This window comes from Perissodus microlepis, chromosome 16 (assembly GCF_051167445.1).
Source record: "Perissodus microlepis isolate ML-2025 ecotype Zambia chromosome 16, ASM5116744v1, whole genome shotgun sequence".
NCBI lineage: Eukaryota > Metazoa > Chordata > Actinopteri > Cichliformes > Cichlidae > Perissodus > Perissodus microlepis.
Window position 1 is genome coordinate 12,056,580 of NC_140476.1, and position 25,425 is coordinate 12,082,004.

Below are 25,425 nucleotides of genomic sequence, written 5' to 3' on the forward strand. Positions count from 1 at the left end.
GATTTTGTACTACTTTGAGCCCATTTATCTCTCCTGGCCAGGTAGTTAAATCCTTGACTTTCACTCCTTGTCTCTGACTGTCCCGGCTTCAGGTGATAATAAGAACTGATCAATAGTTTCAGCCCAATGTTATCCACTCACTATGAGATATTTCTGTTAGTCAATGAATTTTAAAAGGCACTGGTCATAATATTTAGGAGTTTAAACATAAATGCATTCAATAACAAAGCAATGTTGGTTATTTTAACAGGAAAAAGACATGTAAATACTGAATCATAGCCCTACGTAACATGGCATTAGCACTTAACGTTTAGATAAGTCCTAAAATGTTCACACCATGCTGATCAGCTATCATGCTTCCATTATATGTATTGGAAAGATGACACACTTTTTGTTTCTGGAACATTTGCCATTGGATTTTCACATAATAGAAGCCAGTATGTTGTAGTGAAGCTGATTCAAACTATTTGTTAGATGTTGGGCTGAATCTTGTCAGATTGATCAGAACCCACCTCTAAACCCTGCAGCCCAGCACGACTCACCGAAAATCCAAGGTCTTCTCTGTTCATTTTCAGCCAGTTGTGTTTTCTGTCTGAGCCGCTGGCTGCATGAGTCATTACACACAAACACACAAATCAATAGGGTTTCATCCAGTGGTTGTCATATGCCAGACAGCATCCAAGGACAGTATTTCACATAACCACCTACACACAAACTCACAGCTGCACTTTCAAAAGTGTTGAGTTGAGCTGCAGCAGTGATCATAACATACGAAAAAAGAGATTTGCAAATGTGACTGATGTAACATGTCCTAGAGCCTCCTCTGGTCCCTACACTCTTCATTCTCCTTAATGCTGCATTGCTAAAATTGCAGTTAATAATAGAGACATGCTGCGTTTTGACCATTCCTCATCTTTGCTCCTCCCTCTTCCTTCTCTTTCTGTCTGTATCCCAGAAGGAGAGACCCCAACCCTTGCTAAACCTCTTCGGCTGCTAGCTAGCATCAGCATGGCAGACAGTCGACAGCCAGAAGACGGTACCCCTCAGTGGGACCCATCAGCGGGGCAGGAGCCTGGTGGCACCCATGGAGCCAATGGCTACTCTTCCTCAGCCTACAGGACCTGCCAGCCTGGCGGGACCCATGTGGCCACAGCCCCCTATTCTGCCAGGGAGAACGGCTTCAATGGGGAACTAACTGGAGCTCACGCTATAACTGCAGGTAATGTAATTTTACCTTTTTTTAAAGGCATCTGCTTGTATTAATTGAAAGGTTTCATTTTCTACAGGCAGGATAAATGATGGCTGTGTCTATTGAGCTAATAGTAGATAGAAAAATGCGTAACAGCCTGCAAAATGTTCCTTAGAACAAATGATGGAAGGTCAGCATATTAAAGTTTTACAATTTTAAAACAGGCTGTGTCTGAAGACAGCCAGTTCTCACTACATATAGTGATGTCTGTATGTTATTGTGCTCTAAATCAATACAAATGCATTGTTTTGTTTACAAATGTGGTTAATAAAGTAGAGACCCTAAAGATTCTTGTCTAGGGAAGGGGCAGAATTGCATTTGACAACAGCACGTCGGTACAAATAGGTAAATGTGTTGTGCTGTGCTTTGTGATGTAAATGCTCAGTTAAATCATTAAAACTGAGAGCACAGCTGGCACCCAGTGGAGAGTAATAAACACGATAATAGGAAAACCTTTTTTTCCCCTGTGTGGATGTAAGCATACTCATGAAGACGAAGTGAGGTCTGCAACACTGTGTGTTGTATTATCTGGTTGGGATCCGCATGTGAAACAGCTAAATTTATTTCAGAGATTGTATTCTTTGTTGTTTTGTGCAAAGAAAGTATTTGGCACAAAGGTTTATCAGAAACACATTTCTGTAGAAGTACTGTAGGTGGTGTCAGTCGTGGTGAGTCCGATCAGCAGCTTTATATAGAGTCTGAAGAGTGTGTTTCATTTTGGTTTTTTACTCCAGTGCGTATGTGAAATTTCGGTTTGTATGACTGGGCACATTGGTACGTTTGTGTTTGCACATTGGTATATGTGTATTTGTATCTTTACAGTATTCTTGGGTTTGTATGCTGGATAGCGATGTGTTTGTGTGTGTTTGCGTTCTGTCTCCACTCTAAGCTTTCTAAGTCCTCACTGCAGACACATACTGTTATTAACAATGCTATAATTAACACATAAAATCTGTCCCCCCACCCCACCCCCTCCAATCGCCAACCTCACTTACACCCTGGAGACAAGACCAGTAACGTACCAATGGTGTAACCATGGCAACTGCTCCCCTACAATTTAGTTTGCCAGGCCTTTGTTCTTTTCAACTGTAGCTTACCACTGACAAGACCAAAAAGCATGCAATGACAAGACCCCAATTAACCTCCCATCTCCCCATTACTGCGACCTAGCAGTTACTAATTTTTGCTCTGATAACAGTGTTTTTGAGTGGCCGTTTATATGTCTTCAGTGCCCATCTTTGATATGCTTACTTTGTCCATAAATAGGTGAGCAAGTTGTTCAGTAAACATAATGCATGGGCACTTGCCTGTACAGGTCAACTGCTTTTTTTCTGTGCAAGCTCAAGTACAAACACTAAAACTGACTAGTTGTTTTATTAATGCACTGTTTTTATAGCTAATAATGTTATTCTGCGGAGCATGCAATGGACCGTATCATCAGTTGTAATTACAAAAGTGTACTTTCGTTCCAGTTTGACATCCTGTGCTTAATTAATCCCTTAAGTCAGTTCACATTTTTACCAATGTCCTTTGAATATATTAAATATAGTTTTCAAAATTAACATGTTAATGCCTGTGAATAAAATGTTTTGCTCCCTGCAGTGTCACGAGAGAATTTCCAGATTTTTGGAAAATATGTGAATCAAATACCTACTGTGATGGAAATGAAATTGTCAGTGACCCTTTCCAGATCTGATTATTTTTTGTCTTTATGACTTGTATACTTCCAGTGTGTGCAGTTTTCATCTGTCACTGAGATTAAATTTATCTCACAGGAGTTTAAGGATTATAATGTGTCAGTTTGACAGACCCGTGCAAATCTGATCCAGTCACATGCAGGATTCAGAGGGAATAATCTGATGGGATATCCTGTTATTTGAGTGAATGAATGATCCATCAAGGTCATAAGATTAATGTGAGGATGTCTCTAAAATACGATGACCAACAAATAGCTCTATTATCAGTGGAATAGTAATGGCTACCATTATTAGCCATTATGTAAGAATAATGGTAGCCTGTAGTTACAAATGGACTAAGTCAATTTGTGAAAACGGAAAATATCAAGTAGAATTCCTCTTCTATACCAGCTTTCATAGATGCTGGTGTATAACAATGATAATTAAGAGTATATCAATACTTTTAACACAGTGCATTCTGTTTAAATATGACATTCTCTCCCCAGCTGTGTAACCAAAGCTGTGTTTATCTGCAGAGCATCTTGTTAGCAGACATTAGCATTGCCACAGAACAGAGCAGTCTGGGGGATAAGTGGGGTAGGAAAGGTGGCAGAAGGGCTGATACTGGCACTTGGTGAGCCTTCTCTCCCTGTGAAAAGCTCTTCAGACACAACAAGAACTACCGAAGCATGAAATTGCCCTCTTGACTTTCTTTGAAACAAAGTTAAAAAAGCCAGTCGGCCATTCTACAAGTGGTCAAGAGAAAGAGATGAAGAGAGAGAAAGAGTCAGACTTAATAGAAACAGAAAGAATAAAAAAAGGGCTGTTGAGCTCATTACAGGAAGTGCTTGGTTTACATAAATCAAGGAAGCCTTGGTGTTATGCTAGGGCTATTGCTTTGGCTGATGTCTGTGTCATTTATATCGTTGATGTGAATAACTGGGCATAGTGTCAGGAATCCTGGACAAGATTTTCTGTTGTTAATGTCCATCCATAGCAACAGCCTAAATCAGTATGTTTGGCAGCATCAGAGAGGAGATTATTTTTTTAAATATTTCCACTCAGGGCTGGGCCATATCATACTGTTCACGGTAATACCTGTATAATGTTAGGCAATGATAAGAAAATGGAATATTGCGATAGAATATGGGTAAAACGTGCATGCGCAGTGCCTTTGTTATCATACGCACATGGCAGAAAAAGCATGGCGGCGACGCAGAATGAGAAGGGCGAAAGCGGTGAAACTTCAGTGGTGCAGAACTGGTTTGGCTTCCGTCCATCAGATACACATCAAAGCACATTTTTTGGTAGAGCATGCAAGGGGCCATCGTTATTACAGTTATTACCGAACCGATTTTATGTGGTACACGGCTCTCAAAAATCTGTCAAAAAATGTTTTAGTACGACTTTGCTAAGCTGCGAAGCTGCACCGCTTGATGGATTGTCAGAGCATTACGAGTACCGTAGTCAGGAGCCTTGCGGAGTGATACGTACTGTGCTTCAACATAATATTACTGCATAGTGTGTGTATAACCTCTTTTTAAGATTTGTGGATATTACGCATGGTTATGCTGAGGATATGTCAGGCCATTTTACGCTGGAAATGCCTTTTGGTTAAAATGTCAGCAAGGAATTTGCATTTGCACTGTTAAATTTTTATATAGCTTTAATGCACATAAAAAAACAGCTGCTTGTTTAAGTGAAAATACATTGATGGGGTTTTTTTTGCACCAATAAAATTGTGGAGTATTTTGTCTCGTGTCAATTATATCGTCAGTTAAATCGTTATCGCAAATTTTCAAATACATATCATGAAAAATACTTTTGGCCATATTGCCCTGCCCTATTTCCACTACATGTGTATGTCTGATCTGTATGTGTTGGGTTAAGAAAGCAAAATCTAATTGGTCTAATTGCCGAGGATAATATATTTTGTGAAGGTTTTTGTGTCCGATTACGTAGCTACAAACTGAGCTTGCTTGTGTTCTGGCAGGCAGACCGTGGGGATATGGGGAATGAGGACCCAAAACGCAGACTCTGCGATGCAAACAGTGCTTTTTATTTACAGTGAGAAGCTGTAAACACAATAACTCCCCGTTGCTCCCTTGAATCCCGTGTGTGTGCTTCCCTCCGACGTCTGTGCACGTGCTACCCGCTGTTGTGTTTCCGCACACCCCGTACGTGTTGCCTTTCTGGACCACTCTTTCTCCTGGTAGGATAACTCAATGAACCCGCGCGGTGGGAGCTCCAACACTCTCCTAAGTAGCTCCCCGACGAGCCCTGATCACCAACAGGTGTGTGGCAGGAACTTCAGGTGTGGCCAGTCCTCCTGCCGGGCCACACCCATCAGGCCCGCATGTGGCTGTTCTCCATCCTCCAGCCACACATGTACACACCCACACCCTGCCTCTACATATAATGAGTGGAACACAGAACAACACAGCACAGTGCAGAAAGACACACATCCCCAAATAACAACAACAACACTAATAATAATAATAATGATAATAACGGTCCATCCTGCTCACGGACCCCCGAGTCCTCCAGAGCCAGGTCCGTGACAGTTAGCTGTTAGCTGTCACTCCTGGCTTACTTAACTATATTACATACTTTAAGGTAATCACCACTATAAAAACAGAGGTTTAATTTAACCTTTGTTTTGAAAGAAATTGTTAAAATATCTGTTCTTTATAGCTACAAACAAAAAAATTTGTTCCACTGCGGTTTCATTGAGAAAATGAAAACAATTAACATTTATTTTACTTCATCAGATGATTTAAAAATAGAAATTGCTCAGACTTGCATCATGTGTCAAAAAAAAGGAAATAAGTCATCGTTTCTTTTTATTGGTAGCTTTAGACATGGAAGCTGAAACCGAATGACAGGATGCTCGCATTTGAATTACGTATGGACCCAAGTCAATGGCCCACTGGTCTGTTGCTATGACAACCACTTGCTTTACACATTTTGGGTGCCTGCTGGTATCATGCCAAACATCAGTCCTGCTCTCTCTGTGCCCTCTGTGTGTGTGTGTGTCTCTGTGTGGCGCACGGTTTGTGCCTTGCGTCGACTTTGGGGCTTCCAGTCACAGTCTCTGCTCAAAGAGGGAGCATTCAGAGGTTCGGTCGCCTGTCATACAGGTAATGCATGCTTTTCTTTTACAGTGAGAGCAGGTCTGTTTATACGTACCGTGTTACTTTTGTTTAGTGATGTAGTAAGATAGATTCTGCTGTCACAGCCAGTGACAGACAGGCTGTCATTTGACATCACTTCATCAGAGAATGCTGAGACAGCCATACAAGGCTAGTTTTCATCAGTGCCAGCTGGCTTTATGGATGTGACAAGGTTGGGTTTTTTTTGCATTGATAATGCTTTGTCATTGTGCATTTGTCTAGATTTGTTTGTCACACACACACACACACACACACACACACACACACAATTTGTGTGTTGTTTTTTTTACACAGAAATTCCATACTGCTCTAGTAGTCAAGTTGGCATTTCCATATTTTTTAGTTTTCATTTGAATCTTGCAATTGTGCAATTAAGCTACTTCCCTATTCTGTAATAGTTGCACTATCTTCAGTAAATCCCTATGCTTGCTTCAGAAACTTTGTAAGGACATTTGTAAGTGGCTGCCTTACATGAACGTACCTGGAGTTTTGTGCCAAGCATTAGTTTGAATAAAATATGTCGTTCTCAGTGTTAAAATCATCTTTGCAATTGTTAATGTGGAAAAATAAAAAAAATTAAAAAAAATGACACAAAGGCAGTGTGGTTCTAAACCATTCACAAAAATGTACAGGCTTTTTTTTTTAATGCCAGTTTTTAGCTTTAGGGGCTGTTATTTGATGTTACAACCATTGAGCAGGTTCAATGAGGACGCCTCTCTTCTACTTTTTAGTATCAGATGAAAGGATTTTGCCTGGAAGCAGTGAAAAAGGTGGCACACATTTATTGCACTTTGCTATTGAAAATGGGAAATGGCGGCTTCGAGTTGGTGAGTGGGCTGTGTTAAGTGTTCCCGGAAGAAGTGAATGTATGTGGGTTACTGCATGTGTGTGCGTGTGTGTGTGCCTGCCAGCTTGTGTGTGTTGATGTGTGGGTGATGCTGGAAAGAAAAAGGTTCTTAAACGGCAACAGTAAAAAAACATCACAATGCCATCCAGCCATACATAACTGCTGTTACTATAGAAATGATGGTTTTGTTTAAAACTCTGCAGTCCTCTCTGATTCGTACATGCATGCAGGCAGACTGATGAAAGCTTGAATGCAGACTGCTTGACCAGTTTCGTATGGTGCCCTTTTGTGTGTGTCCTGATTTAGGATAACACTATATTAGCGCATGAGTACATAACTGTCACAGACTTACTCCCTTTGTTACAATTGAAAACTGTGTGCACGCTGGCTTTTCCTGTTATACTGTAGTTATTTAACACCTGCTGCCTACAAGTGTTAGACGGCATATTGTGTTGACAGCTTCTTGCTAAATGCTAACACTAGTATTACCATCTAACATTGTTTTTTCTTTTCTTTTCTTTTCTTTTCTTTTGAAAGATAAAATGCATTTACTGTATAGCTGGTGAAAAAAAAAAAGAATTGCAGAGAGTTTATCTAAATTTGCAATAAACCCAATCTGACATTATAGTATCAGGAACTCATTTTGCTAATGGCCCCTAAAGCAAAATTGTTGCTGGGCTTTCTGATATATAAATACCAAACAGTACTAAACTAAAACTCTCCTTGGGTTTGGCCACATTTTTGGAGCTTTTGGATTATTTTTTTAAATTAAATATTTACTGTTTGGTTTCATTGGTGTTCTAATGTTCAAAGTTTTTGATTATTGTTAGTTTCCTGTTGTGATTATATTGTATTTCCAGTATCTTTATCCTTCCAGGTCTAGTTAATTTTTAGTGTTGGAGTGCGTTGTTATGGGATCTGAATACTGGTTAGGATAATCGATTGCTCTACTGTTGCTTTTCATTCAGCTTTAGTTCCTAGTTTGAGTTTGTTACCTGTGTTTAGCTCCCTCAGTGTTTCCCTATCTCCTTTCGGTCCTCCTGCTGCCAGTTTGTTCATTTATCTTTTATTCTTGTGGCTCGTTTTCCTCTCATGTCCGCTATTTCACTTTCTGTCTGTTTATTGTGTTGATTAAGTTCTGTTTCCTATTCCCAATTAGTCCTCTGTGTACCTCTCTCTTTGTCATTCTCTTCCTGTTCCTGCTGTTTGTCAGGTTTTTTATATTCTTGGTTTAATCAGTTCCGTATTTGCTTTCATTCTGGACTGTTTTACCAGCTTAGAAATAAAGCTCACTTTTTTTGTTCTGGCCTGCAGTTGGGTCCATCTTTGAACTGCATCTTGAGACAGCACTCTTTCCTGGATAATGAAATGAATTCAGATTGATAGTTAAATTACAAAAAAGTCTGCGCCGACGGAACTGGATTCGGCTCACATTTGATAGATTTTGCGTAAAGATAATTCATTAAAAAAATCAAAAACAATAGTAAACAACTGACAGTATTACACGTTGCGGTATCATTCTTGTATTTCTATGTAAAAAGCTGTTCCATTCTTTATTCTTTATGTTACTTTTAGGTTTGGCAGTATTTTTATAAATGTTACTGTGTGTTATTGAAATGTAAAATTTCCTTTGTCATGATGAAAATAGAGAAAGTATTACAGGTATTTTTTCATACTTTGTGTCTGCATGGGATGTTGTGTTCCCATGGTGACACTTGCAGCCTTCACTAGCAGACATGGTATTGCTGGTGTTATGAAGACAATTTCAGCCCCCTCATGCTGCCTTTCGTCTCACATTTTGAGTGACATGAAAGAGCTACTGTAAAGCAAAATGGACAGAGAATTAGTCTGGTTGGAACATGTTTAATAATATTGCATTGACCTTGTATGTCTGTGTCTGGGTAGAGCAAGTGTCAGCCCGGATTGTACAGGAAGTGACAGCAGAGGCAGTGGCAGTACTGAAGGGAGAGCAGGAGACTCAAAGACTGCCATCAGGTGAGCTATAAAAATGCACATATGTTCTTTAGTGGTGCTACAGAGCATTAGCAATTGGAAAACTATAATACGCAGGCCCCTGTTCACATGGGACCTGGCCCTGGGTGCAGAGGACATGTCTCTAGATCCCTAAAAGCAGCATTTCAGGAGTCGGAGCACCTGATCCATCTGCTAGACAGCTGAAATTATTAATCTTTAGTCCTATTGTTATACCTGTTTTTTTTTAATAAGTGAACAGTGGAGCAATATAGCAGACTGTTACTAACCTGAAAAGACTCGCTAATTGAAGAACGTTAAAAACATGTTGCAGCAAAAGAGAATATGTTGGAGACACAGAAATGTCTGTATTTTCCCTCAGCAACTCTAGTAGTTCTTTATAAACAGTAGACCAGTTGTATATTTTGTTTAATTAGTCTCATAACCTGCACACTTGAAAACCAGGCTTCTGGTTGTCAAACATTTAACATGGAACAGTGTACCTGTAGTAACAAGAGTAGCTCATACCTTCATCCTTTAGTCACTTTCAACTCCCACATTGCCTAGCCTGTCTCTTACTGTCTGACCCCCGTCTTTGGCAACAGAATCAAGCAGGGAACAGCCACGTATATAATACCCATAACAGGAGTAAAATGTGCATAAGCATAGTGTAACAGCCTGTGTATATGTACAGAAATGATATATGATCCGTGCAGTTTATAACTGTGATTTAAAAAAAAAAAAAAAAAAAGACTAAATTGTTTCTAACTACTGCTGCAGTGAAAACTGTGAGCAACTGACACTGAAACTAAAAATAAAAGGGAATATGCACTCACTGGTATTAACTGATGATTTAAGCAATGGTTGGACATCAATCCTGTTTGGCTGCCAGATGTGGTACTGATTGGATGGCCAGAGTTCATATTTAGCAGTGCCTTTCTTTTTCTGCTATTTAAACAGAAAAATACAAAGCTATTGCTTATTCACAGCACTTTTTTTTACAGGATTCTGCACCTGTACTCCATGTTTTACTCTTTTTTTTTTTTTTTCTTGTAAAAATGCATGTGAAAATGGAAATTAGCAGTTTTCAGCCTTGCAATACCTTGCTATACATATATATGCTTCGTATACATGCTAGGCATGTTACCTTGCAAGAAGTGTTTTCTGCTAGTGGAAAGTATCCTTTATAATATGTGATTTATTTTTTTTAATAACTTCAGTCTTTTATCTCTGTCACACTTTCTAGTTGAAGACACCACCAATTTGCCTCCCTCGCCTCCCCCCTCACCTGCTGCAGAGCACTTTGGACCTCTAGAACAAGGTAGGCCAAGAATATAAATACATACTCGGTATGTCTCTTAAAGAGAGAGACTTCTTCTTTTGACTGTGGCTTCTGATGCTTTATGACCACCAAGACTTGGGTCTTGGTGTATGCTTGCACTGGAAGTGCCCCACCTCTCAGGACATGCCCTGCCTAAAGGGGATGAACCACACGTTGATAAACGTTCAGAAAATCTACTTAAGCTGCTATAAGCAGAAACATCTTCTCCTTTTTTCCTGTCATCCATTTCTTTTGGAATACTGCATATGTGTCATCATTGTATGCCTGAAACAGATAAAATGAATATCTTCATTATCATCCCCATTTATCCTGACAAAGACGCAATAACATGCATGAACACTCCACCTCTACTAAGTGCACTCTTTTTGTCATCCTTTCCATCCATTTCCTTTTCTAACCTCTTCATTTCACTGTCTTCTACACACTAATATGACAGCCAATTTAGGTAACCCTCTGATTTCTTGTTGTTTGTGATTTTACTTGAGTTATGTCTTCAGTTTTGCCTGTCTAATCATTGTGTTGCGTTTTTTGGTCATTGTACCCTGTGTCTTTGGCTGTGGCTATAGGTGACAGAGATCTAGCTCTGTTTATACAAATTATACATTTAAGGACTAAGAAAGCTGCAGCAAGGTGTAGAAAAGCCAATAAATTGGGTATTAAAAAAGCCCCCCCCAATGTAGAAATGCAATCTAGTTACATAATTTAGTATAGCTTGCCTCTTGAGAATGGAAGATGATGAATGCCATTTGCACACATAAAATACTTTATATTTAGTTTACATTTTCTGAATCACACAGTGTAGATTTATCCTGTGATTTTGAACATCCCAGTTAGAGCTGTGGTAAAGTTTGATTATTTATGTTTGACCTAATTTTTTAAGCAGTGACTGGGCTATAAAACTCAAACTAAAAGAAATAAGGTTAGGGGCTGCAAAGCCTTGTGACATGTGTTGTTATGTGTTGTGTGCTCATGACAAACAGCTGTAAAGCTGTTGGGATGTAGGCTGCTTACTGTAGGTGGAGTGTTTTACAGGACTGAGTATTAGTGTTGAGGTTTGTTCTCACTGTGGCTTTTAAAACCCCCACAAAACATTACAGGTTTGTTAGCGACTTCTGCTGTATTAGTGCTATAACTGTTGTAGCTGTTTATTTTTAATGTTGTATGTATTTTATTTTTGGTTGAATCATTCGTATGTGAAGCAGATATCTTTCACAAATGATACAATATGCCCGTTTTGTTGCTCTCAAAGAATGGCTGGCCCCCAAAGCTTTGTTATCTTGAGTTGCTTGTCACTGTCTGTTTGTCATTGTCCTCTGTGTGTTACGTCTCTCTTGCTCTCAAACAAGTTTTCTCTTCTTCTTCTTTGGCATTCCCCTCTCTGCTGACTCTTTCTGTTTCTTTTGTCGGTTTCTCTTCAAGCTTTATCTCTCTTTTCACTACAAAAAATGTCCATCTTAAATAGTCAGGCAAAAATTATTTTGAACTTGCTGGTTACTTATCATTTTGTAAAAGTTAAAGGACCATAGCTGGGCCCATATTCGTTCTGCTTTCAGTTCTGTTCAGTCTAGTATCAGTAGTTGCTAAATCAATAAGGATACAATAAATGCAGAATATATTTTCCTGGTTATATCTATAAAGTTTAATTCTGCCGTTTGACCAGTCCCAAAAAGTTACATGTGCAAAGTGACTGTTTGCTGTTCAGTTGAACTGTTTATTAATAAAGTTTACATTTTAAGGCTGATGAAATAATAAAGTCGAGACCAAATGAAAAAGTTTGGACCAAAGCTCCTTATAGAAAAAAAATCTTATATTGCATGTTAAGTCACTCTTAAGATGGCCATTCTTTGGTGGTTTTTTTTCCAGTTTTTTGCTTTCTTCTCCCTTTTCCTTTATCTTTTTTCTCCATCCTTTTCACTCTCTCTTTCAGTCTGCGTGTCCAGATTTCCCTGCAGTTCTTCTCCTTGTGTCTGTCTTGTTTGTAGATGTAGGGGATGAGGAGGAGGCGGGCCCTCTCCGCCGCTTCCAAAATTCTCGTGAGAGGTGCAAGTTCCTCGCCCCCTCCATCTCAGTTTCCGTGCCCGAGGACGACCCCTACCACTCCGAAGAGGAGTACTATGAGCACCCATTGTTCAGCCCAGAGTGGACGCACTCGGGCTCTCGCCCCACAGGGCAAGCCGTGGCCTTTAGACAGATTGAAGGTGAACCACGCATGGTTCCTCTTTGCCATCCCCCCTCCCTCCATCTCCTTTCTCTTTCTTTCCTCTCCTCTCTTGTGATTTGACTCCCTTCCCCCATTCCTCTCTCCTTTCGTCTTTCCGTCTCTCCGTCCGTCAGCTCGTCTCTTCGTCTGTCTTTGTGTGCGTTTGTGTGTCCTTGTGTTGGTTATTCAATCAAAACAGCATATTAATTTAACAGCCATATTTCTCTTCTGTTTTAAATTTCTTTTACCCAAGCCCATTGCTATCCGTGTTTGCCATGCTGTTAACTCTAACACATAGTAGTGACGGTTCAAAGTAGTTATATAAATAACAGTGTTTTATTGCCATTCGCTCATCAGTCAGACCATCGTGCAAGTCTGACTTGTGGAACATGACCATAAGCCTTTCATAGATGTCTTGGAGACCCAGAGATGTATTTTGGTTCTTTTCTCCAGACTACTTCTCATCCCCTAAACCATACTGTGCTATGTCAGACCCTCTACACTCATCCGTACCTACCTTCACACTCTCACTGTGGCAACAAGGAAGACTTTCAGCTCAGACATATTCACCCACATTTGTGGTTCAGAAATGTCGACGTCATGCACATGCAGTCTTATGAGGCCCTTCTGCCTTTTTAATAAACACCCATTATCAACTCTGTTATAAAAAAAAATCATTCCATTCATTTGTTCTTGTTATTTGGGGTCATCAGTAAACATAATAAATAACCTTTAAAAAAAAAACCTTTTAAAAAGCAAACCAATCTAAAAATAATCAGCTGATTTTTCATGTTTATTTTGTCATTTTTGTCAGTCATTCAGCACAAGATAAGTGTAAAGTCTAGTATGACTGTGATGCTGTGAAGGTGCTGTAAAAATAGCATAATAAATCTTTGGAAATCTAATGGCAGAATCCAAATCCCTATCCAGTAATGTACAAAAAAAGTAATATAGAGAAACCAAGAGCCCATCTCGAACCGATTCAACTTGTCTCAGTTATTAAACTTTCCTGATACTGCTGATTTTTTTTTTCTTGCTCAAAAGAGTACAGGAAAGAAAGTTCTTTCTCCAGAGATATTAAATTAAAATGAAATGAAAAGCCAGAACTCTTGATTCCCATAGCTTAGGGATTCAGAAGTTATCTTACGGGACATATTTTACTGTCGTTATTTGGAATCACAGATCTCAGCTGAACTTAACATTTGTGTAATACTGAAGGCATTTATTAACTTCTAGTTAGTGTAAACTAATGTAAATGATCATATTTAATGACTATTAGCAACCACTTTGTACAATCAGCTGCAAATCCTTAGAAAGATGCGATGTTGTCACGGTGGATCTGCAGCTAACTCTCATTTCACTCAAATGAATACAATGTTCCTTCATTTACTTGCATATATAGTATCCTGTCCATGCAGTGTAAATCCATGAAGTGTTGTTTCCTCAATGTTATCTTTACCACTAAACAACTGACCTTAGTCGTAAATGATCAAAGGTCAGTATCTGTTAAGGATTTGATTATGGACTGGAAAAATAATTTTAAAAAGACAGATATTGGGGGGGGGGAAACATATTCCTCTAATATGATAAAAAGAAAACAAAAACACATAAATAACAGCAGTCTGTACTGTATGTGTAATGTACATATATGTGTGAACAAATAAATATTTTAGGCCATCTTTCCCTAGAGCTGAAAGTGTCCCGTCATAAGTTGTGTTCTCACATAACCCAAGTCTGTGTTGCCTGTAGTCTTAATGTGTCCCCCTTTCACCCTGTTCTCGGGAAGAAGAGACCATGGAGGCTCTTACAGCTGAATACGAGGAGGAGGTGGAAGATGAGGAGGAGAGTGCAGAGGCAGCAGAGTCCGAGGCAGCTCTTGATGAGCAGCAGTGGAGTGGGGAAGAGCCCGAGCTGGACAGCCCCCAAGCTGAGCCCTTAGAGCAGGCAGAGGCCATAGACGAGGCCCAGGATCTAGACCTGGAGCCGGCTGAGGCAGCTAGTGCTACTGCAGAGAGCTCTATGGACAGAGAGGAGGAGGAAGCAGAGGGTGAGGAGAGCCCTGAGACAGGTGTGTCCTGCCCTCTGCTCTCCCTGCCTGCATGTTACTGCATTGCCCACTGTATAAGAACGCAAGATGTGTACAAAGGAAATGTATAACTTATAACCATTATAATTCAAGTGGAATGGCAAGTAATCCTCCCTGCGCTCTGCTGCGGCTGCAAGGCAACACAGGCTTGTTGGTGAAAAAAAGCCACATTGTTTTAACTTAACCTGGTTTTATTGTGTATTTTTGCTTATATTTTCTTTTACTTGCTGTGGTTTTCGGGACCGGCCGTTTTCGTAGTGGTATGATGAAGTGAAGTGATGCTAATCGTGACGGTTGCTGGTTTTATTTTTTCCACCTGCTATAAGCTTCCAAATTTTTCATTGTGTTTATACATTGCCTAGTGCTGGTATGCCAGTGCTGTGCGCAGTTTTGTAGCCATGATTCATTCCTGCAACACGTGCATAAATCATTGGTATCATGAATCTGAGTACAGAGTTTGCAGGGGATTTTGTGTTGGCTGTCTCATGTTCAGTGTGGTGCAGTTGTTGGTAAAACCATCTCATCAAATGCATTTCTGTATCAGCTTAATTCCAAATTCTTTCTCTTTTTTTGGGTTGTTTTTGTCACCTTTAGCTGGTGACAGCATATAGCATTTATCTGTCATTTACAAGTAAACTTCTTCTATGATTGTGCTAATAAACTGACATCTGAACATTTAAACCCTAGATTTTTCACAATAGTGAAAACTATTTAAATATTAAAAGATTTAAACTTGACAAACTGACTAAACACTTCATTTTACTGAATGACAGAAATGCTATTTCACTTGGTATCTGATGGTTTTGAAGGTCAGCATGGATATTTCTCCCATCTGTTATTGCTTGTTTCCCATAAATCAACATCACAGTTGCCTCATGCTGGTTTCCGTCACGCCACCATCCCATTTTATCATCCATCTGTGACTTGGTGGACCGCGTAATCTCGCCGTACTTCTTCATTGATGGCCGTACCATTGTGCTGTAAGTTTCTGAGGAGAGCTTTGCCTGTTTTTGTCATAGCTTTTCCAGACCCTGGCTTAATAGATATCTCATTCACAGCATGCTAAAACAATGCATATCTGTAATGATCAAACAGCCAACTTACAGATATCCTTTCAGCTTTGAAGATGGAGACAGACAAGCAGGACAGTGGATCCATGAGCCCTGACAGCATTGGATCAGAGAAACGCCCAGAGGAGTTTTATGAGCCCCAGATCCAAGGGTTCTTTGCTGGTGAACGAGTTGTACCAGAGAGTCCCACCATGGATATGCCATCCTTTGTACCCCCAGATGTTCAAAGTCAAGCCAAGGAACCCGTCAGATCGCTCACACTTCAGCCTACATATGGCGAGCCGATTACAGTGTCAGAGAAGCAGCCATCAGTGGAGGTGGTAGAGTTCAGCAGCATCAGCTCTCCTGCTGATTTCACATCAGTGGGAGCCAAAGTTCAAGGAGGAGACTCAACAAGTGACACAAAAGACAGATCTGGGATGTCAGCCTATTTTGAAACATCAGCCATGGAGGTTAGTGAAGGTCCTCACAGTAAAGGTGAGGGTTATTACGAACTGAGTAGAGCTGGTGAAAAGCAGAGTACTGATGATACCAGTTCTCCTGAGATCAGCTACAGCACACTTGCTGAAGCTCAAGATAAACCTGAAGCTAAAAAAAGTACAACAGAAGACACTAGGGTATTTACAGTTCCTGACAGGAGTAATGACTGCAGGCTTTCCCCAGGTAAACTTGCCTTAGAGCAGAGGAGTTACTCACTTAACATCACCATAGGAGCAATGGATCAAAGTGGCCAAGGCAGACAAAGAAACTTCTCCCCACTGGCCACAGATATCATGTCATATACAAGTGGAAGTTTAGATGACTCAGCAGACTACCTTCCAGTTACCACACCATCTGCAGATAAGCCACCATCTTTCCCTCCACTCATACTTGAGACGGCAGCTTCCATTACTTCAGACTCCTCATCTCCTCCAAGGATCACAGAGCAGCCTCCAAAACCTAGTCCTGAACCGGAATCTCCAGAATCCCCTGAGCCTCCCAAGAATACATATAAAAATGGCACAGTAATGGCACAAGACTTGCCCGAAATGCTTGACCTTGCTGGTAACCGTTCGGGACTGCAATCAGAAAACAGTGACCCAGAAATCATTCGGAGGAAGTCGATTCAATCTGATTCTTCTGCCTTAAATTATGACCCACTGGCTAGCCTAATTTCAGGGGAACAGAGTCCTGGAGCTAGAAAGAGTGACAGCCAGCTGGAAGAGATGGGTTATTGTGTATTTAGTGAATATTCAGGGCCCATGCCGTCCCCTGCAGATGTGTTCAGCCCTACAGACACTTCTGCACAAGTCTTCACCCCGTCTGTCCTGGAGGAAAAGGTAGCTGAGCAGGCAAGAAAATTAGCAGTCAGAGATGTGTCTTTGGAGGATAAGACACAGCCATCAGGAGTTGCTGATGCAGCTGAAGAAAAAGACCAGAAAGAAGAAGAGAGAAAAGATTCAACTGAAGAAAATAAAAAGAACAAAGAAGATGATCAGATGATTACCTCTGTAAGCGAGACACCACTTGCTCAGCCCTTTGAGCCTTTTGTGACACCAACTGTCACTGTGACACTGGAGGAAGGTGGGAGGTCAGTGAGCGAGACTGAACGGCAAGCCAGCGGTGAAGGCTCAGCGTCAGAAACCGAGATTGCTGACTATGAGAGGCAGATCCGGAAACTGGAGATGGAGGACAGGCCTCTCAGTTTGGAGGAGGAGCGAGAGCTGCAGGAGCTTCGAGAGAAGGTGAAGCTGGTGCATCAGGAAGCCTATGAGGAAGTGGACGCTGAAGATGTGTACCAGCTGACTGGTGTGGCCAAGGACCGAATTGCCAGGCCTGTTAAAACTTCATCTGCCTCATCTGTGGAGAGCAACATCGATGATGACAAGCTGCTCTCCCCAGTGCTCTCACCCTCCAAACTTAAACAAAGAGAAATGTATGGCTCCCCGAAAAGATCAGCTTCACCTGTATTGGGCATAAACAAAGATGAGAGAGAAGATCCAGAAAAGAAAATGAAGGCAGAGCAAGAGAAAGAAGCAGTGGAGAAGAAACTTAAAGAGGAGGAAGAAAAGAAAATCAAGGAAGAGACAGAAAAGAAAGAACAAGAAATGGAAGAGCAGAAAAGGAGAGAGAAAGAAGAGGCAGAGAGGATATTGAAGGAAGAAACAGAAAGGAAGGAGAAAGAACAGAAAGAGCAGGAGATGAGGGAGAAATTGGAGAAAGAGCAGAAAGAGAAAGAAGAGAGGGAGTTGAAAGAAAAGCAAGAGAGAGAGCAGAAAGAGAAAGAAGAGAGGGAGTTGAAAGAAAAGCAAGAGAGAGAGCAGAAAGAGAAAGAGGAGCGAGAGTTGAAAGAAAAACAAGAAAGAGAGCAGCGTGAGAGAGAGGAGAGGGAGTTGAAAGAAAAGCAAGAGAAAGAGGAAAAGGAGTTGAAAGAAAAGCAAGAGAAAGAGAAGAAAGCGAAAGAGGAGCAAGAGTTGAAAGAAAAACAAGAAAAAGAGCAGAAAGAAAGAGAGGAGAGGGAATTGAAAGAAAAGAAAGAGAAAGAAGAAAAGGAGTTGAAAGAAAAGCAAGAGAGAGAGGAGAGAGAAAAGAAGGAAAAGGAAGAAAGGGAGAGAAAAGAAAGAGAAGAGAGGGAAAAGATGGAACAAGAGGAGAGAGAAAGGGAAGAAAGGCTGGAAAAGGAAAGAATAGAGAAGGAGTTGAGAGAGAAGGAAGAGAAAGAAACAATAGAAAGGCAGCTGAAAGAAAAGGAAGAGCGTGAGAAGGAGGAAGAGATGAACACAAAAGTTGCAGACCAGCCTGAAGTGGATGCAAGACAAAAAGAAGCTGATGCAATAAAGGCTGCTGAGGTTGAGAAGCTGAAGGACAAAGGCGACGTGACCAAGGAAATACCCGAGGCTCATGCTGCCATTGAGTCTGTGGTGACAGTTGAAGATGATTTCATTACTGTAGTCCAAACCATTGATGAAGCCGAAGAGCCGGGCCACAGCGTTCGTTTCTCTGCCCCACCTGAGGCCGAAGCAGTTTGCATTGCTGCCCAGAAAGAAGAAGAAGAGGAAGAAGAGTCTGTGGAGCTGGCTCAGGAAGCGGACATAGAGGCTGCCAGTTTAGAGGAAATGGGAGATGTTCCTGAAATTCCCGGCTCCCCCGAGAGGGAGGCTCAGACCATAGAAACAGAAGGACCAACAGAAAGCTATGATAGAGATGAAACCACAATGGATGACTCCATTCTGGACAGCTCCTGGGTTGACACTCAAGGTGAGATCACCTTTTTTGTTTCTTCTTTTTATTCCCTCTTGTCAGCTTCAAATACACAAACTGAATAAAGTCTCATGCCCTATTTTCCACACTGCAGATGACGATAAGAGTATGGTAACGGAGCACACTGAGCCTTTGCCCAAGATGTCTAGTCCGGTCAAAAAACCTGCTGTGGTCCAGAACAAACTGGCACAACAGTGGAAGACAGAGAAACAGGAAAAGCCTGTTAAAGCCAAGACTAAGGGGGGGCGGCCTAAGGGACGAATCTCGACTCCAGAACGCAAACCTACCCGCAAAGAACCTGCCTACATCCCCAAAGAGGAACTCAAGAAGAAAAAAGGTTATTGTAATTTTATTTTTCGTCATATGTAAAATAATGTCAATAACTGAAGCAATAATCATTGTTAAATAATGTTCAAGTCAGCTGCTCCTCAAACACAGCACTCTGTGCATCTGACTGTTTTGTATGCAGGCTTTCTTATTGAAAAGATAGCTAATATTCAGTATGCATGAACCGTACACAGGCTTTCTGTGGTGTTTTCCGTATTATAACATGACTGTCTCTGTCTGTGGTTGCACTCCTCTGCTGTTGTCACTGGTCCTGTTTTCTCTGATAATGCAGCAGTGATAAAGAAGGCTGACCTTGCCAAAAAAATGGAGACTCGGACTCAATCCCCGTCTAAGAGGACTGCGGGGAAAGCAGCAGTCCGCCAAACCCGTCCTATCCAGCACCACTCCTGCCCCAGGAGAATAACCACAGGTGACACGTTGCCTTGGTCTGTCACACAGCTGGTGCTTGCTGCAGGACAGTCACCGCAACAGCATTCCCTGTCTTGCCTCCGCTTCATTTTTGTTTTATTGGTTGTTTAATGTTATTAGTTTTGTTAGTCATTTGTTTTCAAATGCATTTATTTTGTGTTTCATCATAATAAAGATTGACTTTCATTAATATTTTCTTCGGATTCATTTGTGTATTTTTTGCTTTTTTTGTGTTTTTTGTTCGTTCTCCGAGCTAACAAATACTGTTTCACTTGTTTTCTGTTTTAAGCATTTGTTTGTGCTTACACCTATGCTCATATATACATGTGTCTAAGAAGGCACAGCACACTTCCCTTAACTACAGTATTGTTAACTTAAATAATACTTTAATTCCTAACACATTCATAAAGATGTTATTCTTTATGAATACATCTTTCCTTCATAAAATCATTTGTTGCGGTTTGTATCTAGGTTCTCTGTCAGCTGCTGGTGTCCAGCTGACTTGTCACAATAATGAATCTTGTCAGTAAAGAAACTATAGACCTTCACAACCTCGATGGTCTTTTAAATTACATATCCAGTTTAGCCATTTCCAACTTGTGGTATCTTCTCCGTGGTGCTAAAAGCACTTTTCCACTCTGAGTACTGAAAGCACTTTTTACTACAAGCTACTTTAATATAGTCTATGCCTTGAAGCATTTTCTATCTATTACACACACACACACACACACACACACACTGTCACTACGATCACTGCATCGGGGGAATATGGGGGCCTCAGCATCTTGCCCAAGGACACGTCAATATGAAGACCAGAGGTACCAGAGATTGAACCACTGACCTTCCGGTTGGTAGACAGACTTTGCTAAGTGACAGCCACCCTTTAACTTATTACTAGGTTTGCTAATGCTGCTCTGACCCAGAGGCAGTTTGCTCTCCATTTTCCCCTGACGGACTGAATTCTGTGTCAGTGATGAGGAAAGCTCAGTATACTGCTGCAATGCCCCAATTAGATTTTTTTTTTCCAAGGTTGCCTTACATAATACAAAATCCCCCATTCTATGTGATATCTTGCCAAATCTTTGCAGAACAAAGCTGTCAAGAGAGAAACATCCAGCTCCTATAGAACATTGAATTTGGCATATTGCTTACCATGCCACATTTAAGAATGCAAAGTTGGATGTCTGTAATTTTTACATTTTATGTAATGGGAACATATTCTTGCAAGGATATAAATATGGGGGTAATCCTCCAAAGTAGGGCATTTAGACAGCCCTAACTCCTTCTCCTTCAATGTACGAAGGTTAACGCACAAATTCTTCTGAAGTATTTTTGTTTCCCTGAACTTCTCTGTCTGTCTCCGTCCCTCAGAGGTCCTACCTGACAGTCGTCAGCCTCTCAGCGTTGCCAGACAGTCTCGTGACAGAGCATCGGTAAGTATACTCAACAAACCTAACAATGGCACGACCTCTGGCACAAAAAACACTGAGAGAGATTCCAAGAAAACTCTGCTGGCAGTCAGCATGAATGAACAATTAAATTATAGGCATAGAGCAACTCAATGGATACTGAACACTAGAAACAGGCAGAACCTTTTTTTGGTGCAACGGATTTGAAACTTTTGCTTTTTTGCTATTAATATGAAACTGCTAATACACAACTTGACTTCTGCAGAATCTGAAACAAAAAGCATCTCGTTAATTTTGAAAAAACAATTATCAGTAGAATCATTAAAATGATGTTATTTCCTAGGGTGACTTGCTGAGTCCCAAAAAAAAAAATCTCAAAAGAGATTAACATCACATCCAGATAAAGCAAATGCTTTGTCCTTCCATCTACACACTAACACAGGCAGGTGTTGCATTAGTTTTTTGTTCATATTTCATGAAGAAAATATATTAATGGTGGTTACATTTTGTAAAATGTTTACTCTTCTTGGCGTATTTTAATGGGTTAGTGAGGACAGACGCATTTGGAGTGTTTATTTTGCTGAGTGGGTGTTGAACCAACCTGTGACATTTCTCCAGTGCCTGTGGTCGTGACTCCATTTCACTCCTCCGCCATGGTAATGACAGTTATTGTGTCTAAAAGAACATGCTTTCTATATTTCCTAAATGTCATGTCATCACAGCATACTGAAAGTGTCTTCTAATACCATGCTCTGCAGTGTAGCCCGTTGCTGTTGCATGGGCATGATGAAGAGTATCCCTCACGTTCTTAAGTTTTGTTTATTTGTTTGATATTTTCATGTCCCATGAGTTTTCAGTTTCTTACTAAAATGAATGCGCAAGAGGAGCTGCTTTAATAGATTACATAGTAAATTGTTCCACATGATTCATGAGATCATGTGCATTCATGATGCATGTTGTAGCAGTGGTATTTTCACCACTTTTTGTCATCCTGTGTTCTTTATTTTGTTTTCATGCGCCTCACCAACCACGCCTCTTTGTTGTACCATCTCAGTGCCATGCCCATCATTTACCGTTTACAAAGATCCCCACCTTCATATCCAGAGCAGCTGCCTCGCTAGATAGACCTCGTCCATCCTCAGCAGAGCCTCAGGGCTCCACAGAATTACAGAAACAAATAGCTAAGGTAGGTGGATGGAAGAGTGACAGGGTTCCTGCACAAGTCCTGGGAATTTCATACATGTTTTCATGCAAACATGAATATTATTTGCTTTAATTTTGTAATATTGCTCGCATACGATATCTGTTGTTTCACATTGAATTAAAAAGATAAACCACAGTCTGCCTGACTGGCCTAACAATGCACTCGCTGTATGTTTTCCAACAGGATGGTGGGTCACGGAGCCCAGAGAAGAGGTCTTCAGTGCCACGCCACACCTCATTTATGAGTCGCCGTGGGCCCCATGACCATGAAGAGAGCTCTACCTCTATCACTAGCTCTGGCTCTACGGCTCCTCGCAGGCCCACATGTAGGGTCCAGTTCCCCTAAAGTGTACAAAGCATCAGCATTTAGTTTACGTTAGGTTGTCTAAAACTAAACTCTTAATAGCCTCCAGTGTGCGACAAATGCTACTAATTCAGTCTTTACTGCTGTTGATCAATTTTAGAAAAATATTTCTAGAAAGTGAAAAGCACACTCATAAGGCCTTATGCTTGATTATTTTAAGAAGTCCCAGCTGACATCTGCTAATGAGTGATTTTTGCATACTCGCTCTATTTCTGTCTGTCTTCTGGCATCTTTAACATTTGTTTTTTTATATTGATACTTAATTTACTTTTATTACAAAGCCAAAATGTTATGTTGGACTATTAGCGTGCACTAAAACTCCTCTTTTTCTTCATTCTCCATCACTAAATCCAAAACTTTTGATTTTTCCCTTTCTCCAGCATTTCGCACTGAGATGAGGGCAGAACACAGGACAGGGCGAGCTCCTAGCATGACAGGTCATTACTGACTATTTCTACTATTTCTAGATTTAAGTTAAGAGCGTATTGTCATTTTGTGCTGTGGACTTGCAGCTTGTCTTCACCTCCACCTCCATCACCTGTATGTGTCATCTTACCAGTTACAGAATCCGTGCGCTCACGTTCAGCTCGCAGTGGCCACTCCACCCCACGCACCCCTGGCTCAACAGCCATCACCCCAGGAACTCCTCCCAGTTACTCATCATCTTCGAGGACCCCCGGGACCCCACGCTCCCTCAGTTTGATTTGTCAGGAGAGGAAGGTGGCTGTGGTCCGTACCCCACCCAAGTCACCTGCAACCACACCCAAGCAGCTCCGTATTATCAACCAGCCACTCCCTGACTTCAAGAATATCAAGTCTAAGATTGGCTCCACAGAGAATATCAAGTATCAGCCTAAAGGAGGACAGGTAACACTTTTACTTTGTCCAGAAATCTGCAGCTTTTTTTAACTGCTTGCTAATTTTCTTCCATCTTCACATTTGGTTTTACTGCTTATTGTAGTTTCCTTTTTTCCTATCTCTCCCTTCTGCACTGATCTCAGAGACAGAAGCTGCCATGTATTTTATTTTTGTTTCAGGAAGTTACATGTAATAGAAATAAAAAGTATATTGGGTATATACAGGTAGATTTACTGAGCATGCAAAGAAACTTAATGCTTGCCTCCTAGCAGATTTTACCCAGGATTTGACCTTTGAACCATAAAGCAACAACAAAACGTTCAATAGGAGGAAAAAATTGAGTCAAATAACTGTTTCATATGGATCTGCAAGAAAAATCTGTACAATATATTTACAGACCACTGATCTGTGATGAGGTCTGCTTTACCATTCCTCGTATAAATAGTATTATAAGGTTTTGTCTAACATCTTCTGTCTTTTTCTTCTGCTTTACGATGCTTATTTCCCATATGTTTCCTCCCGTCTCTAGGTCCTCGCTAAAAGTCCTGCTTTAGTCTTTTAGTTTCCCTTGCCTGCTGCTAGCTCGTGAATAATCTTGCCCGTCCATCATTGTAAAAAAAGAGTACAAAATATTACATAATGATGTTTTGTATAGGAAAAAAGGAAAATCACACGTAATTACACGTGTCCATTGGTTAAATTTACAATGTATACAATGTAAAGTGTAGCGTGTTAAACTTTTCCTTTACCTGATAGACTATCCTAAAATGTACTTCAACTTATAATGTTGATATTAATGATATATAAACCTATTGGACATATGATTTATCATCTAAACTATTTATATGGTGAATCAAGACCTACAGCAGCTTAGCAGTTCTTTACCACTTCTAGATATTTTCAGTTCCCAGTCTGATTTTGTGGCTGTCTTCCTCTGTTGTCTCTATGTGAAGCATTAGTTCAGATATCAGTTGCTGCTGTCAGTGAAAGTAAAAGTATGCTTGCGTTAATCAGATTGCAGAAAAATTTGTCTTCAAGAGCTGTAAATGTTGCTCTGGTTCTGATGGATGAAAGCAGTTTGATATATGTGTTGCCATCAACACAGTAGACCGAGGCTCTTTTTCTCTGAGTTTAATATAGACTAATATAGACTGCCACCTGATGGCAGGTTAAAAAGTCATTTTAACATTGTTGTGATTGATTGTGAGTTTATCCCAAAGATAAACACTGAGATAAAGGTCTAAAGAATGATTTCAAAATATGTATATATACATTTTTTACAATTTTAAAGCAGTAAATGCTAGCTTATGCTATGTCAGCTTTATTTTTACCTGTGATTTCTCACCACCAAGCAGTTCTCCATCTAGAGATTTCAGTAAACAGAAAATGACATGACTATGACACCTGAGCGAGAGTCTGAACTCTGAGCAGTATTGTCCCGTAAGCGTTCCTCCTGGCTCTCTAAAGCAAAGACAGCAGTTCAGCAAAATCAGAATTACAAATCTTGTTTTCTGTTGCTGCACAGAATCTGCATTAGCTCAGTGTCTCGGGGTACATTTCTTACATTTTGACAAATGTCTCGAGTCTGAAACACAAAGGCAGCACTGCACCAGGAAGCAATGTGTCTGTAGCCATCAGTTCCTACAAGCCTTTGCTGATGACCTGATTAGGAATCTAAGTGTTTGGCTGGCATCTTTATGACTTAGCAGGCCTCTGAGCTGCTCTGTGCAGTCAGCCATAAAATAGGGAGGGATCATGTTCCAAACACCAGCCTGTCATCTGCAGGAGAAACACGCTTGAGCTTCTCTGGGGGGGGGGGGGGTTAGCATGTGTACAGCATTACTGTTTATGCTTTGTCAAAGTGTTATTCATAACTAGCTTCATCAGTGTTTGCAATGTGAATACTCAATTATACAGTCACATCACTCACTGTGGATGTGGAAGTGCTTGGCCAATATTTCAGTGTGGATTTTGTTCCACT

At 40.6% G+C, this 25,425-nt stretch overlaps 1 protein-coding gene across 10 annotated transcripts in view; it reads left to right on the top strand.

Moving 5' to 3' along the window:
- Positions 1–25,425, top strand: part of map2 (microtubule-associated protein 2) — a 52,565-nt gene that overhangs the window by 12,022 nt on the left and 15,118 nt on the right. For 5 of the 10 annotated variants that reach the window (XM_084907892.1, XM_084907895.1, XM_084907896.1 and 2 more), the window contains exons 1-12: positions 5,897–6,065; positions 8,851–8,940; positions 10,163–10,237; positions 12,241–12,456; positions 14,245–14,526; positions 15,663–18,851; positions 18,949–19,191; positions 19,474–19,611; positions 20,982–21,043; positions 22,407–22,548; positions 22,967–23,023; positions 23,146–23,453. In XM_084907892.1, the coding sequence (XP_084764018.1) occupies positions 5,912–6,065; positions 8,851–8,940; positions 10,163–10,237; positions 12,241–12,456; positions 14,245–14,526; positions 15,663–18,851; positions 18,949–19,191; positions 19,474–19,611; positions 20,982–21,043; positions 22,407–22,548; positions 22,967–23,023; positions 23,146–23,453 (4,956 nt within the window). In that variant the 5' untranslated portion in view covers positions 5,897–5,911. Of the gene's footprint in view, positions 1–955; positions 1,220–5,896; positions 6,066–8,850; positions 8,941–10,162; positions 10,238–12,240; positions 12,457–14,244; positions 14,527–15,662; positions 18,852–18,948; positions 19,192–19,473; positions 19,612–20,981; positions 21,044–22,406; positions 22,549–22,966; positions 23,024–23,145; positions 23,454–25,425 lie in introns of those variants that run through there. The other 5 variants (XM_084907897.1, XM_084907894.1, XM_084907901.1 and 2 more) reach the window with 5 other exon arrangements.